At 35.4% G+C, this 19,853-nt stretch overlaps 1 protein-coding gene across 8 annotated transcripts in view; it reads left to right on the top strand.

Moving 5' to 3' along the window:
• Positions 1-19,853, top strand: part of POT1 (protection of telomeres 1) — a 107,215-nt gene that overhangs the window by 16,608 nt on the left and 70,754 nt on the right. For 5 of the 8 annotated variants that reach the window (XM_003261278.2, XM_030826235.1, XM_030826230.1 and 2 more), the window contains exons 4-5: positions 14,955-15,068; positions 16,102-16,149. Coding sequence is in view for 6 of the 8 variants with exons in the window: in XM_030826230.1 (XP_030682090.1) it covers positions 16,141-16,149 (9 nt within the window). In the remaining 2 variants the exon portion in view is untranslated. Of the gene's footprint in view, positions 1-14,954; positions 15,069-15,664; positions 15,856-16,101; positions 16,150-19,853 lie in introns of those variants that run through there. The other 3 variants (XM_030826231.1, XM_030826233.1, XM_030826232.1) reach the window with 3 other exon arrangements.

Here is a 19,853-nt window from a genome sequence, read left to right as displayed (position 1 = left end):
AGAAAATATTTGCATATCATATATCTAATGAGGATTTGCTATCCGGGATACATAAAGGACTTCTTAAATTCAACAACAAAAAGATAAGCAATTCAATTAAAAAAATAGGTGATTTGATTTAGGGTATCCTCAAAGAAGAAATACAGTACTGATGGTTGTTGATAGGGTTTGGCTGTGTCCCCACCCAAATCTCATCTTGAATTGTAACTCCCACAATTCCCATGTGTCATGGGAGGAACCTGGTGGGAGGTGATTGAATTATGGAGGCGGGTCTTTCCTCGGCTGTTCTCATTATAGTGAAGGAGTCTCACGGGATCAGATGATTTTATAAACGAGAGTTTTTCTGGCAAGCTCTCTCTTTGCCTACTGCCATCCACATGAGATGTGACTTGCTCTTCCTTGCCTTCCGTCTTGATTATGAGGCCTCCCCAGCTACGTGGAACTGTAAGACCAATAAACCTCTTTCTTTTGTAAATTGCCCAGTCTCGGGTATGTCTTAGCAGCTTGAAAACGGACTAATACAGTGGTCCTGGCATTCTGGGGAGTATCTTATCTTTTGAGGCTGTGGTCATCTGTTGGCTTTCTGGAACTGGAGCCTCTGCAGTATACCTTGCTAGTCTTTTGTATTTGAAATATTACTCTGAATACATCTGTGCTTCCTAAAGGAAATAGGAGAATTTGCATGTATTCATTAAGCCATTCACACACTTATTAAACAATATATTGAATACCTATGAGGAGCCAGGCCCTATTCCTAGACACCGATGAGCCAAACAAAGTTGTCATTATACAGCATATGTTCTAGGGAAGAAAGACAATAAACCAAAAAAAGTAAATATATACCTTTTCTAGTTGGAAACAGTGCTATGGAGAATATAAGGCAGAACTGTAAACGTGAGAAGGGGAGGGAAGGTATATATTTATCTGATGGTGAAGAAAAGACTGACAAGTAACATTTGATGAGAGACTTAAAAGAAGTGATGTGAAGTGATCTTTCAGATATTTGAAGTAAAAGTGTTCTAGAACAGAACTTAGCCAAGTACAAAGGCTCTGCAGTGTGAGTGTATGTTTCATATATGGCAAGGGGAGGCTCAGGGTATCTAAAACCCAGCAGGTGTGACTTGGAGTAAAACCCTTAATTCCATTGAGCTTTTTTTTTCCCCCAATTTTAAAGATGGAGGTAATGATACCTGCCTTTCTGGATTGTTGAAAGGACTCAAGACAGAATATAGCCACTACTAGCACATAGTGGGAACTCAGTACATAGCAACTATTATTATTGTCATTACTATTATTGTAATTAGATACAGCCTCAGTGAGGAAGAAGAGAGTAGAGTGAGGACATCTGAACCCTGAGCCCAGTAGTTTATTTTCTCATCCCTGCTTTTCTTCAGTTAATTATTGGCCCTTGAGTAACATTGAATGTTGCCAGATTCAAATTTAATCAAATATAAAGTAAGGGTTTTGGATTAGCTGAGAATTCTGAATAGCTATGACATACAGTAGTTGCAGAAATTGTGGTGGTTTATAAATAATTCAGTGCCCTTGAGAAATGGTACCATTTTTGTAAAACCTATGGGGTCTGGAATAAAGATCCATTTCAAGCAAACTGTTAGAACATCTGCTTTTATTTTCTTGTTACAAGAATTTTGTGATACATTGTCAAACTCAGATTTTATCTTTTTTGCTCAAATTGCTGTGAAGAACTGTTAAATCAGTTAATTTTTTTTCTCACTTCAACTTTGAACAAAGAAAGGGAAAATCAGTGTTGTGTTAGTTTTCCATGTGCAGTGCTGTTACTAATCAGTGGTATATCTTAAAATCTTGCTTTAGCATTTAGGGAAGTAACGCATTTGCCATACAGTTCATGTCCTAAAGCTCATAGTACAAATCATCGGACCATTTCTCTGAGATTGATTGCTGATAAAATTTTTAAAATACTGATTGAAATATAGTTCTAACCTAGTTGATGTAGCACAAAAATTCTAGAGACAAATATACTACAAAGAAGTCTTTTGACAGTCATCAGAGAAGGACACTAGGAAATAAAATAGAAAAAAAGCATGAGTGCATATACACATAATCATGCCTGCTTGAGGTGATGTCAGGAATTAATTGCTCCAAACGAATCCCTTTGTAAATAACTATTTTGATAAGGTGCTTTTGTTAGTTGGTGGCCCCAGTAAAGGTCTGCTGTCATTACTGCTATTTGTATTATTCTTTCCCTTGAAGGCAAGACTTTATTTCAGCTTAGTTAAAATAATTAATATTTTAGATGACATTTCTAAATTATTAAGAATTCAGTGTTGGTATCTTATAAAAATTTTGCATTTATGAATGTTAAATAAATGTCAGGTGCTAATATGAATACAAGATCTCATTCACTAAAGAATTTTTGAAACATTTGTTTTAACACAATACAGAAAATAATGTTGGGGTAAATGTAGGTAGAGTTGCTCTGAGAGAGGTGTGTGTACATTATATTTGTATGAATATATTTAAAAATTTATCTGAGTGTATAAATGTTATGCTTTTTCTCATTACTCTTAGGGTGTGTCTGATTGTATACCTGTCTGTTACACACTTATGTGTGTTTATGTTTGTTGGGAATTCATAACTTAAAGGGTTTTTCTAGTTAACATTTTAGATGTTTTGAGGTATGATGTAAAGAGATGCAAATTCTAATTTCTTGTGAGGTAAGGAGATTAGAGAACTTATTTTTCTGTTTCTTTTCCTATCCTTTGTTTATTTTACATAGTTCAGTAGCAAATAAGGTCTATATTTAAAGAGCCGTTAGATAGTAAAAACCACTGTTTCTTTTTCAAACGTTTATTAAAGCCAATTTTTAACATTTAACCAGTGTTTTTCAGAATTAAAATTTTACTAATAATACTATATTTGTATGAAATCTTACAGATTGCAAAGTGTCTTCGTATATGTTTTTCATTTAAGTATTAACTATTAACCCTCTGTGATGATGGTGATTAGCACTTTTATTATGAAGATAACCCTCTAAGGCTAACAGTTGTTAAAGGGCTTAGAATCTAAGTAGAGAAACCACTCTATCTCCACACCTTTTTTTTCTTACCTCATGGTGGTATTATGGACTTGACAATCTTGCAAATATTTGTCTGAGAAGATTTTGTTGTTTTTGTGTAGTCATGATTTAAAAACATTCAGACAGTATGGCAGGCTATAAACTGAAAAGCAAAAGTCCCCTCATTCCCACTGAATCCCCTGCCATTTCCCAGTCCCATTCTTCAGGTAAAAAACACTGCTATGCTTTTTTTAGTACCCTTCCAGGTTTTTTATATGTGTGTATATATATGTGCACATGCTTTTATGTGTGTCTGTGGGCATGGATAAGCCTGTATGTGCATATTTTTCACCAAGTAACTATCTGTTTTGCAAGTTGCTTTATTTTTACCTAATATATCTTGGATATTTTAGAGATGTGTTTTAAAAGTAAATACATGCTATTGAATATCAGAGATCAATTTGTTTATATTTTAAATATATTTCACCTTTATCCTTTAAGATTTTTACATTAAATGTTTATTTGAGAAACAGTATAAAAGGGTTATGATATGAATTAACAAAACATGTATAGTACATCTACAAAACATGTACATTACATTAGGTATTAGTGTTTTACCTGGCATGTGAAGTGTTTTCTGCTATTGAAATACATTTAAAATAGGTATTCATTAAAATAGAATAGAACTATACTAGTTAATTAGTACCTGTCAGATAACAGAGGTTGTTAATAATGTTAAGTCAAGGTTTCTTGCTTTTAAAATGTGATGTAAAGACTGAGGTCACATTTACTTTAAATTATTTCTGGATTTAAAACCCAGAAATGCTGATTATTTGAGGGTCTAATATACCCATTTATTAAAGTATCAAGGTTGAAGATTGTTCCAACCCAAAGGTAAAACTTTTTGCTTAAAGGAATGAGTTTTCTCCAATTTGATTCTTAAACCCTTCTTTGCCATTTGCTTGTTCCCTTAAGGGTAGGGTTGTATTTGAATACAATAATCCTAAAACACTAAAATGAATTTTAACAAGATTTTAATCCTTGCTTTGGTAGACTAATGTGATATATTTTGCAGAAATACACATGCTGTAATTAAGCCTTCCTCTGTATGAGACATTTTCTGTTTTAGTTTTCACATTTTAAAGTCAGTTTTAACATTTAATACGTGGACATAAAATATGAGGAAAGACTTTTCCAAAGTATTCTGAAAGTTAAAAAAAATTACCACAAAACTGTCAAAAATAAAGACACTTATTAATACCTTTTTTTCTCCCTGTATGCCTGTTAGAGTTAGTTCTGAAAGAGGAATTAGAGTGGTGCCTGTTTTGAAAGTCAGGAGATTTGGATTCTTGTTTTCGTTCATAGCTATTTAACTCTATGTGATCTTAGACCATTTATTTATTCTCTCTGGCCCTTATTTTCTTATCTGAAAGATGAAGATGTTTGGTTATATGGTCTCTAAGGTCCTTTTAAGTTCTAAAATGCTAACAGTCTATGAAGTAAGTTTTGTAGTAGTTGTACAGTTTATTTTATTTTAAGATTCGTGAAGGTATACTATCTACATATGTATGAATATTAATATCTTTGATTATTTATTTAGTTGTCCAAACATTTGTTAAGTGTTTTTGTATTCGATGACAGATGTTGGAGATATAGCAGTGAATAAGACAGTCATGGACCTTGCCCTCATAGAGCATAGTGTCCCATGGAGAAGAATTAAACAATTATTACATAATTATTTTATCCAGATATGATATGTAACTATGAATATTGAATAGTAGAATGAGAAGAGTAATGGAAAAATGATCACGGGGTACTTGGGTTATAGATTGCAAAGAGAGAATAGCATATACAGAGGCCTTGAGCAAGCATCCTGGAATATTTAATGAATTTTGAGAAGACAGAATACCAGAGTGAGTCACACAATATGTGGCTGATGTGGCTGGTGAGGTGGGTAGGTGTCAAATCATACAGCGATTTGTAGGCAATTTAAGAATTTTGGTTTTTAATGCTAATATTATTCACATACATTACTTCCAATTGTGACCTTGGTACTACTCAACCCAGTACATGCAAATGCTCATGAAATACATTTTTATAGAGAAACATTTTCTGTCAGTCACTGTACTGTCAATGCCGTCAGGTCCCTGGTTTCTGCCTGTACCCTTGCTCTTGAAAAATATTTTAAAATATGATAACCTAACAAGATTTGTAAGGTCAATATAGAAAAATTATTTAATGCTTGTTAAAGTCCAATAAGTGTTTTTCATTTTGGATTATCAGTTATGTTATATTTTCAATGCCCTTTTCTTGCCCACTAAGTGTAATGACTTGAGAATTTCTGATGTATTATTTATTAAAAATTAGCAAACTAATACACGAGTCCTGTAGTTTATGCTATTATTTGCCTGTCGATTTGCTTATTTCACCACTGACTGTTTCCTTTATTAGGAGGTACTAACATATAAAAGCCATATTTGTTAATATGCAAATAAATAATCTGATACACTTTTAAAAATACAGTTTAAAGCTTTGGTTTTTTAAAAAATACTTTTTTAAAAAAAGTTTTAAGTTCACAGCAAAATTGAGAGAAAGGTAGAGAGATTTCCCTCACATTCTCTACCTGCAGTTATGCATAGCCTCTTCTGCTGTCAACGTTCCCTCACCAGAGTGGTATTACAGTTGGTGAACCTGCAATGACATCATTATCACTCAGATTCCATGGTTTACATTAGGGTTTACTCTCGGTGTTGTACATTCTATGAGTTTTGAAAAATGTATTTTGACATATATCTGTCATTATAGTACCTTATAGAGTATTTTCCACTGCCCTATAAATCCTCTGAGCTCTGCCTAGTCATCCCTCCCTTTCCCTAACCTCTGGCAACCTCCGATCTTTTAGGTAGAATCATACAGTATGTGGCCTTAATTTTGCGGAGGGTGAAGCAGTTAAGTTCATTGTTGATTTTTTGAAGAACACTTCTTATTGTTAAGACCTTTACTGACTTCATTTTTCTTCTCTGAGACTGGTTTGCAGTAAATATTCTATTTGGCTATACTAAACAGGGAATTGTTTAATGACAAGGGAGCGTACTCTTTGTAAGGCAGTGTGACAGGGATGACAGGTAGTACAGACACAAAAGGGAAATGACCCATTTGCTAATATTTAAGTATCTTAAATTAGTTTAAAGATTTCAGTGATTCCAAATGTGTTTTTAGTTTTATAACTCGTATATGCATTGATAAAGCCTTCTCACTTTTTGTAGCATAGTATTTTTTCTCCGGTCTGGTCTCCTAACTTTTTTCACCCAATTGAGTTAAACATCTACTGTGGCATGTCAGAATATACTCTTGGCACAGAACTAGGTAATTCCAATTCTTGTTTGAATGGCTTCAGTATGCTTTTCTCAGAAGCTTAGAACACCCCATATAAAATACCATTTTCAATTCGATCTAATGAGTGTTTATACAAAGTATTACCTGTTATATATTTTTCTTATCCTCTGTGTACTTGAATGTTTTAAAAGCCATTATGATTCATGGAAACTGGATCCTAAGAGCCATTTATTTTTTCCCTCTTTGTTTAGTTCTGTGCTTCAGTTTTTGCCAGTGTTAATTCATTAATTCACCAGATATTTGTTGAACACTATGAACAGAAGCCTCTGGCAGCCATTTATATGAAATATACACATGAATAAGACATTATTTTATTTTATTTTTTATTATACTTTTAAGTTCTAGGGTACATGTGCACAACGTGCAGTTTTGTTACATACATATACATATGCTACGTTGGTGTGCTGCACCCATTAAGTTTCATTTACATTAGGTATTTCTCCTAATGCTATCCCTCCCCCCTCCCCCCACCCTATGACAGGCCCCAGTGTGTGATGTTCCCCACCCTGTGTCCAAGTGTTCTGATTGTTCAGTTCTCACCTATGGGTGAGAACATGCGGTGTTTGGTTTTCTGTCCTTGCAATAGTTTCCTCAGAATGATAGTTTCCAGCTTTATCTATGTCCCTACAAAGGACATGAACTCAACATTTTTTATGGCTGCATAATATTCCATGGTGTATATGTGCCACATTTTCTTAATCCATTCTATCATTGTTGGACATTTGGGTTGGTTCCAAGTCTTTGCTATGGTGAATAGTGCTGTAATAAACATATGTGTGCATGTGTCTTTATAGTAGCATGATTTATAATCCTTTGGGTATATACCCAGTAATGGGATGGCTGGGTCAAATGGTGTTTTGTAGTTCTAGATCTTTGAGGAATCGCCACGGTGTCTTCCACAATGGTTGAACTAGTTTACAGTCTCAACAACAGTGTAAAAGTGTTCCTATTTCTCCACATCCTCTCCAGCACCTGTTGTTTCCTGGCTTTTTAATGATCGCCATTCCAACTGTTGTGAGATGGTATCTCATTGTGGTTTTGATTTGCATTTCTCTCATGGCCAGTGATGATAAGCATTTTTTCATGTGTTTTTTGGCTGCATAAATGTCTTCTTTTGACAAATGTCTGTTCATATCCTTCACCTGCTTTTTGGTGGGGTTGTTTGATTTTTTTCTTATAAATTTGTTTAAGTTCTGTGTAGATTCTGGATATTAGCCCTTTGTCAGATGGGTAGATTGCAAAAATTTTCTCCCATTCTGTAGGTTGGTATTTTAGTCATGAAGTTCTTGCCCATGCCTATGTCCTGAATGCTATTGCCTAGGTTTTCTTCTAGGGTTTCTTTTATGGTTTTAAGTCTAACACGTAAGTCTTTAATCCATCTTGAATTAATTTTTGTATAAGGTGTAAGGAAGGGATCCAGTTTCTGCTTTCTACGTATGGCTAGCCAGTTTTCCCAGCACCATTTATTAAATAGGGAATCCTTTCTCCATTTCTTGTTATTGTCAGGTTTGTCAAAGATCAGATGGTTGTAGATGTGTGGTATTATTTCTGAGGGCTCTGTTCTGTTCCATTGGTCTATATCTCTGTTTTGGTACCAGTACCATGCTGTTTTGGTTACTGTAACCTTGTAGTATAGTTTGAAGTCAGGTAGTGTGATGCGTCCAGCTTTGTTCTTTTTGCTTAGGATTGTCTTGGCAAAGAGGGCTCTTTTTTCGTTCCATATGAACTTTAAAGTAGTTTTTTCCAATTCTGTGAAGAAAGTCATTGGTAGCTTGATGGGGATGGCATTGAATCTATAAATTACCTTGGGCAGTATGGCCATTTTCATGATACTGATTCTTCCTATCCATGAGCATGGAATATTCTTCCATTTGTTTGTGTCCTCTTTTATTTCGTCGAGCAGTGGTTTGTAGTTCTCCTTGAAGAGGTCCTTCACATCCCTTGTAAGTTGGATTCCTAAGTATTTTATTCTCTTTGAAGCAATTGCGAATGGGAGTTCACTCATGATTTGGCTCTCTGTTTGTCTGTTATTGGTGCATAGGAATGCTTGTGATTTTTGCCCATTGACTTTGTATCCTGAGACTTTGCTGAAGTTGCTTATCAGCTTAAGGAGATTTTGGGCTGAGACGATGGGGTTTTCTAAACATACAATCATGTCATCTGCAAACAGGGACAATTTGACTTCAATTACCTGTTTTCCTAATTGAATACCCTTTATTTCTTTCTCCTGCATGATTGCCCTGGCCAGAACTTCCAACACTATGTTGAATGGGAGTGGTGAGAGAGGGCATCCCTATCTTGTGCCAGTTTTCAAAGGGAATGCTTCCAGTTTTTGCCCATTCAGTATGATACTGGCTGTGGGTTTGTCATAAATGGCTCTTATTATTTTGTGATACATCCCATCAATACCTAGTTTATTGAGAGTTTTTAGCGTGAAGGGCTATTGAATTTTGTCAAAGGCCTTTTCTGCATCTGTTGAGATAATCTTGTGGTGTTTTATCTTTGTTTCTGTTTATATGATGGATTACGTTTATCGATTTGTGTATGTTGTACCAGCCTTGCATCCCAGGGATGAAGCCAACTTGATTCTGTTGGGTAAGCTTTTTGATGTGCTGCTGGATTCGGTTTGCCAGTACTTTATTGAGGATTTTCGCATTGATGTTCATCAGGGATATTGGTCTAAAATTCTCTTTTTTTGTTGTGTCTCTGCCAGGCTTTGTTATAAGGATAATGCTGGCCTCATAAAATAAGTTAGGGAGGATTCCCTCTTTTTCTATTGATTGGAATAGTTTCAGAAGGAATGGTACCAGCTCCTCTTTGTACCTCTGGTAGAATTCGGCTGTGGATCCATCTGGTCCTGAACTTTTTTTGGTTGGTAGGCTATTATTGCCTCAATTTCAGAACCTGTTATTGGTCTATTCAGGGATTCAACTTCTTCCTGGTTTAGTCTTGGGAGGGTGTGTGTGTCCAGTCATTTATCCATTTCCTCTAGATTTTCTAGTTTATTTGCGTAGAAGTGTTTGTAGTATTCTCTGATGGCAGTTTGTATTTCTGTGGAATCGGTGGTGATATTCCCTTTATCATTTTTTATTGCGTTTGTTTGATTCCTTTCTTCTTTATTAGCCTTGCTAGCAGTCTGTCAATTTTGTTGATCATTTCAAAAAACTAGCTCCTGGATTCATTGATTTTTTGAAGGGTTTTTTATATCTCTATCTCCTTCAGTTCTACTCTGATCATAATTATTTCTTGCCTTCTGCTAGCTTTTGAATTTGTTTGCTCTTGCTTCTCCAGTTCTTTTAATTGTGATGTTAGGGTGTCCATTTTAGATCTTTCTTGCTTTCTCTTTTGGGCATTTAGTGCTATAAATTTCCCTCTAACACTGCTTTAAATGTGTCCCAGGGATGCTGGTATGTTGTGTCTTTGTTCTCATTGGTTTCAAAGAACGTCTTTATTTCTGTCTTCATTTCATTATGTACCTAGTAGTCCATTCAGGAGCAGGTTGTTCAGTTTCCATGTAGTTGTGCAGTTTTGAGCAAGTTTCTTAATCCTGAGTTCTAATTTGATTGCACTGTGGTCTGAAAGACAGTTTGTTATAATTTCTGTTCTTTTATATTTTCTGAGGAGTGCTTTACTTCCAACTACGTGGTCAGTTTTGGAATAAGTACAATGTGGTGCTGAGAAGAATGTATATTCTGTTGACTTGGAGTGGAGAGTTCTGTAGAAGTCTATTAGGTCCACTTGGTGCAGAGCCGAGTTGAAGTCCTGGATATCCTTGTTAACTTTCTATCTCTTTGATCTGTCTAATGTTGACAGTGGCGTGTTAAAGTCTCCCATTATTATTGTGTGGGAGTCTAAGTCTCTTTGTAGGCCTCTAAGGACTTGCTTTATGAATCTCGGTGTTCCTGTGTTGGGTGCATATATATTTAGGATAGTTAGCTCTTCTTGTGGAATTGATCCCTTTACAATTACTTAATGGCCTTTGTCTCTTCTGATCTTTGTTGGTTTAAAGTCTGTTTTATCAGAGACTAGGATTGCAACTCCTGCTTTTTTTTGTTTTCCATTTGCTTGGTAGATCTTCCTCCATCCCTTTAATTTGAGCCTATGTGTGTCTCTGCACGTGAGATAGGTCTCCTGAACACAACACACTGAGGGGTCTTGACTCTATCCAATTTGCCAGTCTGTGTCTTTTAATTGGAGCATTTAGCCCATTTACATTTAAGGTTAATATTGCTATATGTGAATTTGATCCTGCCATTATGATGTTAGCTGGTTATTTTGCTCATTAGTTGATGCAGTTTCTTCCTAGCCTCAATGGTCTTTACAATTTGGCATGTTTTTGCAGTGGCTGGTACCAGTTGTTCCTTTCCATGTTTAGTGCTTCCTTCGGGAGCTCTCGTAAGGCAGGCCTGGTGGTGACAAAATCTCTCCGCATTTGCTTGTCTGTAAAGGATTTTATTTCTCCTTCACTGAAGAGGCTTAGTTTGGCTGGATATGAAATTCTAGGTTGAAAATTCTTTAAGAATGTTGAATATTGGCCCCCACTCTCTTCTGGCTTGTAGAGTTTCTGCCGAGAGATCAGCTGTTAGTCTGATGGGTTTCCCTTTGTGGGTAACCCGACCTTTTTCTCTGGCTGCCCTTAACATTTTTTCCTTCATTTCAACCTTGGTGAATCTGACAATTATGTGTCTTGAGGTTGCTCTTCTTGAGGAGTATCTTTGTGGCATTCTCTGTATTTCCTGAATTTGAATGTTGGCCTGCCTTGCTAGACTGGGGAAGTTCTCCTGGATAATATCCTGGAGAGTGTTTTCTAATTTGGTTCTATTCTCCCCATCACTTTTAGGTACACCAATCAAATGTAGATTTGGTCTTTTCTCATAGTCCCATGTTTCTTGGAGGCTTTGTTCATTTCTTTTTACTCTTTTTCCTGTAAACTTCTCACCTCATTTATTCATTTGATCTTCAGTCACTGATACCCTTTCTTCCACTTGATCCAATTGACTACTGAAGCTTGTGCATGCATCATGTAGTTCTTGTGCCATGGTTTTCACTTCATCAGGTTGTTTAAGGTCTTCTCTGCGCTGTTTATTCTAGTTAGCCATCCGTCTAATCTGTTTTCAAGGTTTTTAGCTTATGTGCGATGGGTTCAAACATCCTCCTTTAACTTGGAGAAGTTTGTTATTACTGATCTTCTTCTGGCCTACTTCTGCCAACTCATCAAAGTTATTCTCTGTCCAGCTTTGTTCCGTTGCTGGTGAGGCGCTGTGATCCTTTGGAGGAGAAGAGGTGCTCTGAATTTTAGCATTTTCAGCTTTTCTGCTCTGGTTTCTCCTGACCTTTGTGGTTTTATCTACCTTTGGTCTTTGATGATGGTGACCTACAGATGGGTTTTTGGTGTGGATGTCCTTTTTGTTGATGTTGATGCTATTCCTTTCTGTTTGTTAGTTTTCCTTCTTACAGTCAGGACCCTCAGCTGCAGGTCTGTTGGAGTTTGCTGCAGGTCAACTCCAGACCCTGTTTGCCAGGGTATCACCAGCGGAGGCTGCAGAACAGCAAATATTGCAGAACAGTAAATGTTGCTGCCTCATCCTTCCTCTGGAAGCTTCGTCTCAGAGGGGCACCCAGCTGTGTGAGGTGTCAGTCAGCCCCTACTGGGAGGTGTCTCCCAGTTAGTCTTCTCAGGGGTCAGGGACCCACTTGAGGAGGCAATCTGTCCATTCTCAGATCTCAAACTCTGTGCTGGGAGAACCACTGCTCTCTTCAAAGCGGTCAGACAGGGATGTTTAAGTCTGCAGAAGTTTCTGCTGCCTTTTGTTCAGCTATGCCCTGCCCCCAGAGGTGGAATCTACAGAGGCAGGCAGCCCTCCTTGAGCTGCAGTGGGCTCCACCCAGTTCAAGCTTCCTAGCCCCTTTGTTTACCTAGTCAAGCCTCAGCAATGGCGGAAGCCCCTCCCCCAGCCTTGCTGCAGCCTGGCAGTTCGATGTCAGACTGCTGTGCCAGCAATGAGCAAGACTGTGGGCGTGGGACCTGATGAGCCAGGCATGGGATATAATCTCCTGGTGTGCAGTTTGCTAAGACCGTTGGAAAAGCACAGTATTATGGCAGGAGTGTCCCGATTTTCCAGGTACCGACTGTCTTGGCTTCCCTTGGCTAGGAAAGGGAATTCCCTGACCTCTTGTGCTTCCCCAGTGAGGCGATGCCCCATCCTGCTTCAGCTCACACTCCGTGGGCTGCACCCACTGTCCAACAAGTCCCAATGAGATGACCCCAGTACCTCAGTTGGAAATGCAGAAATCACCCGTCTTCCGTGTGGCTCACGCTGGGAGCTATAGAGTGGAGCTGTTCCTATTTGGCCATCTTGGAATGATCTCCATTACTTTTAGTCCAAGGAACTTACAGGACTTTAAGCGCTTTAAAGGCATTAAGAAAAGTTTGTAAATAATATATAAGGTGAAAAATGCTAAAACGCTGTATAGGAGAGTTTAGAGGAAGGTAGAATTACTTGTTTCTGAGAGAGAATCTGTGATAGATTATACCAGGAAGAAGAACGCTAGACTTTGAAATTTAGATTAGGTCAGATATGTAGAGATGGGAAGCATGTTATTTATTTGTAGCAGTGGCTCAAAATAAATAAAGAATATATGTGGAAAAGCACTATACTTATAAGAGGATCCATTTGTCTAAAATTGAATGGGAAGTATGTGGAAATAAAACAGGCAGAGTTGGTTGGGATGAGATCACTGAAGGGCCTTCAATGCAGTTTTTATATGTATATTCGAATATAAATCCATGTTTATGAATATAATAAGCTCATTTTAATTAAAAAAAAAACTGTGATTGTTGTTTCCATGCTGTTGATTATATGCCAGAGGAAGGGTTGTAACTTTTTACTGAATTGTGTGTAGCTACTGTTAAATTCAGAAAAATTTTTCTAGTGAATGCTGATGTCCAGCTTTTAGTCATTTATTCTTTTCAAAATTTTTCTTCATGATAAAAGAAATACATACATACTCAGTCTTTTTAAAAAGTTTAGGTTCTACAGGAAAACAGAAAAAAAATGGTCATCTGTACTCCAACATTTGCATTTGGTGTATAATATTTACTTTTGAAAACATTTTTAAGTGGAACAGAGAATAACAAGAGGTAGGTTTTTTTTCTACTTGGATAATTTAGAACTGATAAACTGTTGGCTTCCCTACTTCTGTTTGTCTTCCTGTGTTAGTTTGATAAACAACTTTAAATCTTTGACTAAAATCTTAAGTTTTCATTTAATCAGAATGTATTGGTTTGAGGTCACTTGAAAGCAGAGTGTATATTTCAGTTTGTAAAACTGAAGAAAAGTAACTCAGTTGTTATTTTTATTCCAGAAACATGTTCATTTTATTTTTTTAAACGGCATAAAAGGTTTTAGAGAGAGATAAAATCTTCAGTAAGAAGAAAAATTTTCTCACATTTAACTTGAAGAGTTGTGGTAATTTGGCATTATCAGCATACGCTCAGTTATGTTTGCAATCTCATGTGAAGAAAAAAACGCAGGAATTTGCAGAGCTACAATACCTGGTTAGGGCAAGAGATTTTTAGAAAAGGCAACATAAGGTCTTTCGTTTGATTCATAGACAGTTTGTTTTGGGAGGGCCTGCTTTGTGCCAAGTCCTGTAAATACAGAGCAGAATTAGAAATGACCACTATCTTCAATATGCTGTCAGTCCAATTATTAAATCTGAATAGAGGATTGTGGGAATTGACACCAGGCCCTTGTATGTGCAAAGCAAACTGTGGTAATGCAGAAGACATCCACTTGATAGAGTTTTAAATTATTGAAGGAAGATGACCAAAAGCCCAGACATTTTGGTGTATCTTAAGGTTTTGCTGTTAAAATTAAGAGAGTAAGACAATAAAATATATATATGCAGCAAGGCAAAACTCTTTGAGTATTTCTGTTTTAGTATTTGGAAAATAAGAAAAGGAAATTTAAAGAATGAGAGAGGAAGGGATAAATGGAGAATGGCTTCTTACTACTGTTACAAACCTAAGTAGAAAGAAAATATCTTTGTTCTTATTAGTATATAAACAGAAATTTCTTATTATGTCCATGCCTGTATTCGTATGCACATATATTAGTTTTGTAATATGTGGAGTTTTTGCACTGTCATGCCTTTCTCAATGTAGTTTTTCAACTTTGAGATTTAGTTTCATTTAAATTCCATCCTTATTACTATTGGAACATCTGAGTTTCACTAAATAAAACTTTCTTAGTGATTTAGCATTTTCCTGGTCCATGAAGTGGGACGTTATAGTCATCTGTGGCTATATTGTAGCTGTAGATGTTGAAGATGTTTTAGAGGAAGTGGTAGTCTAAATAATGTATTCGGTAAGTATTAAACAAGTTTAGGTTAACCAGTTTTCTACTTTATAGAGGTAATTTTTATTCTAAACATAATAATATAAATAAGGATTTATATGACATTCCAAATTATAGATATTTTGGTGATTGATTCAAAAACTTTTTTTTTTCCTATGTAGGACACCATTGCAGTGGCTAGATTTATTGTTTTTTTAGCTTCTTCATCTACAAGCAGAGATGGTAAACCTTGCATATTTTTGAAAGCATTTGAAGACCTCAAATCAACTGTTTATGTAAATATGCAGCTTTTATTCTCTAATTATATTGCAGATTTAATGAGCTAAAGTGATGGGATTGAAAGTATTTCTGTAAATCTGCAGATAAACTACTTGGTCTGACTAAATTATTTTAATTGAATATTTTAAGTTTAAAAAATAAAAGTTTTTTTCCTTGGTTTTATTTTTAGAATGACAGGATAGAAAAGGGAATTCCTTTATATTTAACAAGTACTTATTAATGAAACTTATAAAACTGCACAGACATTCTAGACTGGATCTTCTTTGTAATAATACCATCAGGCATTTTGTTCTACTTGATTTCACTTTAAATTAATCAACTACCCCTCTTTAGGTAAAACTGATTTTTTCCTTCTCCTGTTTTATTCGTTGTGAAGATGGCCTTCCTCTCCTTTCCTCTTTTAATACCCTATCTTCCACACACACACACTTGAAAACTGCCTTTTTAGTCAAGGCTATTAGGTAGAATTGGGCTGAGCCAAGAGCCTGCAGGCCAACATCTGCCTGTTTTTTTCTAGTATGCACAAAGGTACTATAAGCAGTGGCGGTGGCTCTGCTTGATATTAAAATTAATTAGGCTGGAGATGGGTAAAATTTGCAGTTAGAGTGATCACTGAAACACTTCCTTATGTTTATTTTTTCTTTCTGAAAACATCTAGGGTTCTATGCAGGAAAAATTTTGAATATCAGCTCTGATTTTCCACTTCTGTTGGACTGATAGAAGTTTGCATTCTTTTACATTCTATCCTGAGAACTGAATATTGCTGTGCTTCAGATTTAATCTGTAAGAACACTAATATTTTAATAAAGTACATTTTCATTCGACCTTATATCTTTGCCTTTTTTTTTAAGTTTCTGTAGCTTAGACAACTTTGCACATTTCACTCTTAATTTGTAAGCCATAACTTTATGTCATCCTAGTGAATTTGAATATTTTACAAGTAAGTGTGTACTTTTACTACAACTAAAAGCATGTAATCACATTGGAGGTTATCTGTATACAAATAAGTTCTTTCTTTTTTTCCTTCAGGTTTATGTCAAATCTGTAAGAGATTTTTCTACAGAATCAATGTCTTTGGTAAGATGATATTCAGTTTAATTTAGAATATTACACCCATACCTGTATATGCCACACACACATAGATACGTGTGTATGTATATTCAGTCCACTTTTCCACTTTGTAGTCTGATATTGATATAGTATCAATACACTGGAAAAACATTATCTTTACTTTTTTGTAGCTGATAATGTTATATTGGAGTTATATATTTTACCTAGTAATCAATATCTGAATATTCTGTTGTCTGGAATATCTGCTGATATTTTTTGTAAGCTATACATACACAAGAAAAATAAAATAAGTTTTTACCATATGAAGATCCTTAAATTTTTGTTTTAAACCATAGGCAAATTCATTTCTTTTTACATTAGCTTGTATTTAACCAGACAATTATGTGCTGAATTATATAATTGAACAAATTATATAATTTTAAGTAGTTTTCTTATACTTATGATATATTTCTCTTTTTTTAACTATTTTTTCCCCACTATCTTATAGCATAGATATAGCTATAGCTTCCTCATAGCAATAGGAAGATACCCATTCCCATTTTTACAGATAGTCTACTTGTAGCTGAGTGAAACTGGAAAGATGGTATTAATAATTTATTGGTATAGTTTAATATGATGTTTATGTTCTACTTATGTTTTTGAACCTTTAGTTTCAAATGGACAGAATTCAGGAACTGTTTCTAGTTGACAATGACTGTAGGACACAGATACTAAATTCTGAGTATTAGTATAATTAGTATTTTTGGGGGGACTGTTACCAATGAAAGAACTGATGTACTTTTTACAAAATGTGAGTTAGCTCTGGTATTAATATTTCCCAAAATTGTTATAGATTGTTTAATTTAAAATATTTGATATATCTGTGAACCTGTAAATAAGGCGGGAATAAATGAAAAAGCCTCTGAACTTTGCAAAAATGTTTTTTCACAAAGCCTAGGTATTATAAGTTAAATCAGGTGTAGATCTATTTGACTTTATTTTCCTAACTCATCAAAAGATGCTCATTTGGCACATTTCTACATTTTTAAACTGAGCATGGATCTTGCAGTTGATATCAAGAAAATGGAGTTATTGTTTTTGAGTTTCTTGTTTTCCTGAAAAAGTGTATTTTTTCGAGAATATAGTATTAAAAGTGTAGTCTATGAGGACCAGGGTATTTTCAGAATTTCTGTTTTTCAGTGGTAGAAAGTTTGCTTTTCAAGTGACTCAGGGTAATCATCTGATCTTGTATTGTCTTCAGGATTTAAAAGCTTTCCTAGCCCACTTATGTGATCTGAAGGCCCAATGTAAACTATCCCCTATATTTTTATTCAACCTAATTTTGTCATTCCTTTGACCAGTACTCTCCAGCCATCCAAACCTCCTGGATTTTCAAATATACTGAATGTGTTTTCTCTGCTTGGAACACTGTTGCTTATCTCATTCCCAACTTCTGTACTTCATTTAATTAGTTCTTTCTTTAAATATCTTTTCAAATAGACCTTCTAAGACAACTCTAAGACATCTCTCCGCTTTTATGGTTTGTTCTTACATTGGTGCAGGGGCTATTTGTGTTTTGTTCACACTTATTTTTAGTGCCCTGTATAGTACATGGCCCATCAATGAATGAATGAAGGCAGGACAGAAATAAAGGAATGAATGAATCGAATTATGCTGCTAGGTGTCTTTCTCTCTTCAGGCTTTTATTGTCTGCTATGCTTGATTTTTGTCCACTAGTTAACTTTCTGCGTATGCTGTAAATTGCATTTCATTTAACCCAGTGCTCACATTTTCTTGACTGATTGATTCCATAATGGGCAGCCCCTTAAGCTGTCAAAAAAAAAAATTGTTCATGTCTGTGTGAAATGTGGGTCAAGTGATGTACTTAATGATAATGCTATCAAGTTATCTTTAGTATATCATGAGCCCATGGTTTTCTCATGCACATGTGCCTATGCTGTGCAATACTGAGCAACTAGCTGTGTGTGGCTATTAAAAATTCAGTCCATGATTTGCACTAGTCATATTTAAATTCCTGAATAGCCGCAATATTGATATAGAATATTTTCATTATCACAGAAGCTTCTCTTGGATAGTACTGTTCTAGATTATTTAGTGAGCAATAAAAATCCTCAACAAGTATTTTCGTAAGTAATAGTTTTATTAACCTAGGAGTTGTTAGGATGTCATAAATATTATATGCCTATTGCTTTAGATATTAGCCATGTGCCTTTTGCACCAGCAGTGTAAAACTATTTTCAGATCCCGATTACGTAATGCTAGTATGTGCTATCATTTCTCCTTGTTACTTGTCCTTCAAAATTTAGATTTTGTTGCCACCTTCAGAAAGCCTTTGCTTACCATTCTCCTAAGCTAACTACACTATTTCTCTTGCTAACACATTTGTTCACACTGATTTGGATGTCCCTCTACAGTCCTTTTTTATGGGATACAATACTTTATTGTGTCAGCAAGGGAGGCAAATTGGCTACTAAGATAGGGCTTATTGGGAATCATGTAAATTTAATTACCTTTTTCAAGTGTGAGCTTACTCAAGGGTACATTAACCAAACTTATAAGAATATTAACCCAACTCATTAGAGAATGATTAAGAAGCAAAAATACCAATTTATGAATTTATAATGAGGATTATATCTTAGCTGTTGTACACATAAATACTTGCTGATTTACATGGAAAGCCAAACAAGAAGTTGTTTATTGGTAATGAATTAACAAATGGCAGTTACTTGGTTGATTATAATGGTTAGTGTCATCGAGTTTTGCTGGCCTTTCCCATTCAACTCTCCATGAGATGTTAAGATAGAATATTGAGTGTAAGCGAAGCACATGTTTTCTCCCTACTGTTCAGTATGCTTCTCTTCCATTATTTCTCTTTCCATTCCATTATTCCATCATTCTTTTTTTAATCATTGATGAGCTAGCTTTCTTTATATTGAAGTTTGATTAGATTAGCAAATTCTACCCTTTTGTTTAAACTGAGAAGCCTCCTTGGAAAAACTAATGTTTTAATTTGAGTTTTAAAATTTTAACTCTCAGAGTGATAGGTGTTCTTATTTCCATTTGATGTTGGGGCCACCTATATAAAGCCCTTTAAGGCTTTATTTAGTATCACTGTTAATATGCAAACATATCCTTGTAAACCACTTTCCCTTTTCTTTCCCACCTTATTCACAGTTATTTCAAAAAATAATCTTTTGGTTCTCTTATTATTATAGAACAAAAGAAGCTCGCTACCTCATGTGTTATAAGCCAATACTGTGAAATCAAATTTTTGAGAACAGAAAAGCTGAAAGTCAATACCTAAGGAGACATGAGCTGAGCTCAAATATGTCTCCCTGTGCTGTCTTTAAGGCAGTAATTTTATTAGAAAAGTTTTAGAGAGTAGATACTGGGATTAGTAAGTCATTAGTTGGATGAAAGGGGAAGTTTGGAAAGTCCTTGGGCATGCATAGTTATTTCTTCACATTAATGCATGGGTTGCATATGCAAATTCAGGTGGAGTTAGTATGATGAATGTGATGGAAATTCATACTGTGATGTCAGCAAACTTGTTCTCAAATTCCAGTCAGCCATCTTGGTTTCAACTGATTTCAGATAGTTTTTTCCTGCTCTCACAATCAGTAGGAGTTTCAGTAGTATCTCAGCAAGTTGTTTCTTTTCTTATCTGATACTCTGCAAGCTCAAGAATTTTTGTTAGTTGCTGATTTCAA

The sequence above is a fragment of the Nomascus leucogenys genome, chromosome 13 (genome assembly GCF_006542625.1).
Source record: "Nomascus leucogenys isolate Asia chromosome 13, Asia_NLE_v1, whole genome shotgun sequence".
Taxonomy (NCBI): domain Eukaryota; kingdom Metazoa; phylum Chordata; class Mammalia; order Primates; family Hylobatidae; genus Nomascus; species Nomascus leucogenys.
The sequence above is the reverse complement of the archived record's forward strand: the minus strand, read 5'-3'. Positions and strand labels throughout refer to the sequence as shown.